This window comes from Penaeus chinensis, chromosome 19 (genome assembly GCF_019202785.1).
Source record: "Penaeus chinensis breed Huanghai No. 1 chromosome 19, ASM1920278v2, whole genome shotgun sequence".
NCBI lineage: Eukaryota > Metazoa > Arthropoda > Malacostraca > Decapoda > Penaeidae > Penaeus > Penaeus chinensis.
Genome location: NC_061837.1, coordinates 20,919,513 through 20,925,406, shown reverse-complemented (window position 1 = coordinate 20,925,406; position 5,894 = coordinate 20,919,513). Strand labels below are relative to the sequence as shown.

The window sequence follows — 5,894 nt, the reverse complement described above, 5'->3', positions numbered from 1 at the left end:
CTAACGTTTCGTTTTTATTATGCTAGTTCTTAAGATCTGACGGCCGTATTATTAAAACGCCAGCGCGGGCCCCGCAATTGAGTCCGCAGGGAATTCGCAATCCGCATTATTAAGGCAGCTCGGGCAAGGCCCTTTCTGGGGACTTCTGCGGCGACTGTTGGCACGCCTGATGCATCCCGAGCGCTGCGGTTGGTACGTGTAATGCTGACTTAATGACGATTTACAGCCAAATGTATAGTTTTTTTCGGACAAAATAGTGTCAAAGCTGGCTATTGGAATATCAACTATCATTTACAACTGCCATATTCACAATCGTTCTCAAAACCTTTGGTCGTACGGGAAAGGTCCTCAAGGTTACCAACATGATCACTTACTATATTTAATTATTAATGAGTCAGCCAGTACTGCATATTTCTTATTTTCAGACTCGTGACAACTCTCCTGCCTCGGTATTTAATTCATCTAACCTTAATCGAGTTGAATGATGCTGATTTTATGCGTCATAAAGGCTGGATAGATTCCGAAATTTCACCGCCGCCGGAGGATAACAAACCTAAAATCTCTCCGAAACACACACACACACATATATATATATATATATGTATGTATGTATGTATGTATATATATATGTGTGTGTGTGTGTGTGTGTGTGTGTGTGTGTGTGTGTGTGTGTGTGTGTGTGTGTTTATGTATATATTGTATAAACCTATATGTCTGTTTAATACATAGGCCTACATATATGGATGTTATATTTATGTTGTTGTGATATATCGAAATTTATGTTATAGATGGAAGTTTAAATAAACAAAACATGCAATAAATGCAATTTCGGGCCTTTGATCGGAAAATACGTTTGGACTAAATTATCATTTTGCGGGCCTGTGCGGGTGCTCCGAGCCGGGGCGCATTTGTCCCAACACTGCGGGTGCCCCGCGGGGCGAGCAGCACCCGCAAAACTTTGATAACACGAACAAGTGCGGGGCTGATTCAGGGGAGTGACCGCCGCACGGGGCTGTCGCCGATAGAAGTACGCTCAGTGGAAGAAATCTGAAATCTAAAACCCTTAATTCCGTGCAGTGAACGATGAAACAAACCGCGTAGTTATGATTTTCTAGCGTGAGTGATGTCTCTGGGGACGTGAGGAGCCCGTAAGCAAGCACGGGTCAAGCAAGCGAGCAAGAAATGAGGCTAAGGAGGGCGTGATCGCCTTGATTGCAAAGGATCAACGTGAAGACTTGCTGCAACTTGGCGTCTCTTCATCCCCGGCTAATCGGTCGCGTGGCTTCTGAGTCTTTCCTATCAGCGAGATTTTTGTCGATTCTATTCTCCGGCTCTTTGCCTTCGTTTAGGCGCTTCCTTCGCCCTTTCATGCCGCTTCCTTTACCTCCCTTCGTTCTCTCCTCTCCTCTCCCCTTCTCACTTCCCTCCATCCTCCACCCATTTCTCCCTTCACATCCCTCCTTCCCCCACCCTCATTTCCCGCCTCCCTTCCCTCCCTTCCCTCCTTCCTCCCTCCTCCCTCCGCACTCATTTCCCTCCTCCCTCCCCTCACTTCCCTCCTACCTGCTTACGCTGGCACGGATGATATCGCTTCTGAGATGATGAAAAGATTTGATCTCGACGCCGGGAGGAGGGAGAGAGGGAGGGAGGGAGAGGGAGAAAGAGAGGGAGAGGGAGGGAGAGAGAGGGAGGGAGAGGGAGAGGGAGAGGGAGAGGGAGAAGAAAAGGGAGAGGGAGAGGGAGGGGGAGGGAGAGAGAGAGAGATAGAAATAGAGAGAGAGAGAGAGAGAGAGAGAGAGAGAGAGAGAGAGAGAGAGAGAGAGAGAGAGAGTGTGAGCGTGTGTGTTCATCCACTGCTTCGATCTTTGTGAGAAAATCGTGTCTGATATAAAACGGCGAATATACTCGTATGTTCTATCCATGCAATCGGGAGACAAACCGGGTCTTATCTGATCTCTTATTTACGGTGAAAACAATCCAGAAATAAAATTTAAAATAAATACTGCAAGAAAAAAAAAAAAAAAAGAAAGAAAGAAAAAAATATACATGATAATAAAAATATTAAAAGCTAAATCCACATATACCATTCCAAACAAACTAAAAATGAAGACATTTAATTTTTTCTTAAACCCAAAAACCGAGGCATTCGAAGACCAACATAAATCACGCGAGAAGTGAAGTTACAGCAGGATTTAAAGGCCATTTTCGAAAGCACGAGGAAGACCTGCGAACGCGTGTTGTAACGTCACTGAAGAATTTGGGGGAAAAGGAGTAATATTAGGTACAAAAAGAAAAAAAAGGTGTTTTTTTTTTTCTTTTTTTTTCTTTCTTCTTCTTATTATTTGTTTTCTTATTATTTTTTTTTTGTTATCATTATTATTTGTTATATATTATTATTACTATTAATTATTATTATTTATTATTATTATTATTATTATTATTATTCTCCTCCTCCTCCTTATAAAAGAGGTTCGCCAAATATATAATGTGTATGTGTGTGTGTGTGTGTGTGTGTGTGTGTGTGTGTGTGTGTGTGTGTGTGTGTGTGTGTGTGTGTGTGTAGATAGATAGATATATAATACATATATATATATATATATATATATACATATAATACATATATATATACATATATATAAAACATATATATACAAATATATATATATATACATTTAGTGGGAATAATTATCTATGAAAAATGAAAGTAAGATATGTAATTGATGATAATATTCCTGAACAACGTTACCGTAGAATCCCTGGACAGAGCCCTTTTCAGCGACACTAAACATCAACTTCAGAAACACAAGACCTTCCACTTATCTCCATTACCAGATTATAGTTTCATTCTGTTCTATTCTATTATTAGATTAGATGAGATGAGAGTTTCTCCCAGATTATAGTTTCATTCTGTTCTATTCTATTCTATTATTAGATTAGATGAGATTAGAGTCTCTCCCAGATTATATTTTCCCCAAAGAGAACCCAAAAAAAAAAAAAAATGCAACGTAATCACTTTGCTCGAATCTCAGAATATGAAAAAAGAAGTAGATGAAAAAGAAAAGAAGAATGAGAAGGAGGAGGAGGAGAAGAAGAACAAGAAGAACAAGAACAAGAACAAGGAGGAGGAAAAGAAGAAGAAGGAGGAGGAGAAAGAGAAGAAGAAGAAGGAGAGAAAAGGAAGAAGAAGAAGGAGAGAAAAGGAAGAAGAAGACGGAGAAGAAGAAGAAAAAAATAAAATTGCAAAGCACACGTTTTTTAACCTTCACCCTCTCGCCAAAGGCCCCCTCGAGGTCAAAGGTCAGCACTGATTAACGATGCCAGGAAAATTTCGCCCGTTTCGTGGACACCGAATGAGTCCATTAAGTTCTCTCGCCTGACTCCTAAGGGACTAAAGTAAAAAGAGAAGGAATTTGAAAAACGTATTCGCGGGTCTAATTTGAATATGGGAAGTTAAGAGGCTCATTTAGCTTTGTTTTATCATATATTTAGCTTTATTTCGTTACCTATTTAGCTTTAACTTTTATTACATATTTAGCATTTTTTTATATTAAATATTTAGCTTTATTTGACCTCATTTTTTTTTTTTTACCTATCTGATTTTTTATTAATTTGCTCTTTAGGGAAGGATATTACCCTTATCTGTATTGATTTATTCTTTCTATATCAAAGTATAATTATCGGATGTCAAAATTATTCCACATACATATTTTTTTCCGAAACCCGAGACGGTCATGCACGGAAATTTTTTTTTTTTAATTTATATTCTGATTCTCCTGAGATTCGTGTAGGAAAAGGAAGAAGAAGAAGAAAAGGAGGAGGAGGAAAATACTACTACTACTACTACTAATAATAATAAAAACACTACTACTACTACTACTACTACAACTAGTAATAATAATAATGATAATAATAATAATAATAATAATAATAATAATAATAATAATAACGAGGAGGAGGAATGGGGGAGGGGAGAGGAGGAGGAGGATGAGAAAGAGGAGGAGAGAAATGGAGAAGACCGAATAGAAATAGAAGAGGAGGGAGAGGTGGTAGCGGAGAAAGAGGAAGAGGAGAAGAAGGAGGAGGAGGGGGAATGGGAGGGGGGTGAGCAGGAGGAGGAGAAGGAGGAGGAGGAAGAAGAGGAAGGGGAGAAGGGGGAGGAGGAGGATGAGCAGGAAGAGGATTAGGAGGAGGGGGAGGAGGAGGAGGAGGAGGAGGAGGAGGAGGAGGAGGAAGAGGAGGAGGAGGAGGAGGAGGAGGAGGAAGAGGAAATGGAGGAGGGGGAAGAAGAGGAGGAGGAGGAGGAGGAAGAGGAGGAGGAGGAGGAAGAGGAAATGGAGGAGGGGGAAGAAGAGGAGGAGGAGGAGGAGGAGGAGGGGGAGAAGGAGGGGGAGAAGGAAAGGGAGAAGGAGGAGGAGGAGGGGGAGGAGGGGGTGGAAGAAGAGGTGGAGGAGGAGGGGGAGGAGGGGGAGCAGGAGGAGGAAGAGGAGCAGCAGGAGGAGGATTAGGAGGAGGAGGAGGAGGAGGAGGAAGAGGAGGAGCAGGAGGAGGAGGAGGAAGAGGAGATGGAGGAGATGGAGGAGGGGGAGGAAGAGGAGGAGGAGGAGGGGGAAGAAGAGGAGGAGGAGGGGAAGAAGGAGGAGAAGGAGGAGGAGGAGGAGGAGGAGGAGGAGGAGGAGGAGGAAGAAGAGGTGGAGGAGGAGGTGGAGAAGGTGGAGGAGGAGGAGGAGGAGGAAGGGGAGGAGGAGAAGGAGGAGGATGAGGAGGAGGAAGAGGAGGAGGAGGAGGAGGGGGAGGAGGAGGAGGAGGAGGAGGAAGGGGAGGAGGAGGAGGAGGAAGGGGAGGAGGAGGAGGAGGAAGGGGAGGAGGAGGAGGAGGAAGGGAGGAGGAGGAGGAGGAGGAGGAGGAGGAGGAGGAAGGGGAGGAGGAGGAGGAGGAAGGGGAGGAGGAGGAGGAGGAGGAATCAAAAAAGAAGAGTGAAAAGAGGAAGAGGTAGATGAAGAAAATGAGGATGGAGAAGGGGAGGAGCAAAAAGAGAAAAAAATGAGAAGAAGAAAAAAAGAAAAAAGAAGGTGAAAAGACAATGGAGAATAATAAAAGGAAGAGACAAATTAGATGATGAAGAAAAAAGGAAAGGAGAGAAAAGACAGAAGAGATGAGCACTCGAACATCCACTCACATCCGTCTCTCTGTCCGAACCACCGGAATTCGAACCAAAGTCTTTCTATCCGTTTACTCTCCGCAGTAATGTCACTATTTACCATCAACTTCTCCCACGTTCAATACTTAAAACATTTTTTTCCTCCTCTTTCTAAACTATTCATTATGTTTTCTAACTCCTCGGCGCATTCGTGTCCAAGAGCTGTTAAGTTGCAATAATTCATGTTGTTGGATAGTACACACACGCACATACAGACATATGTACATATGTTTTTATACGCACATATTCTCATGCGCACATACAGATATAAACGCACATATTATCATACGCACATACACACATAAACACACATAAGCATACGCACATAGAGACATACACACATACAGACATAAACACACATAAACATACGCACATAGAGACATACACACACATACAGACATAAACACACATAAACATACGCACATAGAGACATAAGCGCACATACAGACAAACACACATACTCTCATATACACCCAGACACGTTAAAAAAGGCAAGTTAATCTTTATCCCATGAATTCCGAATATAAGGAACGAATTTATAAGTACATGAATAAATGCAATAGTAAGCCAATAAAAAATGCATTGCATAACATTGAAAAATTAACAACAAAAATGCTGCTGCCGTCTGTGGTTTAATCTAATCATTAAGATAATGACATCACCCCAATTTCCAAACCATAATTACATCTGAACTCGC

The 5,894-nt window shown here is 42.1% G+C and overlaps 1 protein-coding gene across 1 annotated transcript in view; it reads right to left on the bottom strand.

Annotated features, from left to right (window-relative positions):
* Positions 1-109: 109 nt before the first annotated feature.
* LOC125034941 overlaps positions 110-5,894 on the bottom strand; it is a 113,878-nt gene continuing 108,093 nt past the window's right edge. The window contains exon 4 of the mRNA XM_047626987.1: positions 110-183. Within this exon, the coding sequence (XP_047482943.1) occupies positions 110-183 (74 nt within the window). The remainder of the gene's footprint in view (positions 184-5,894) is intronic.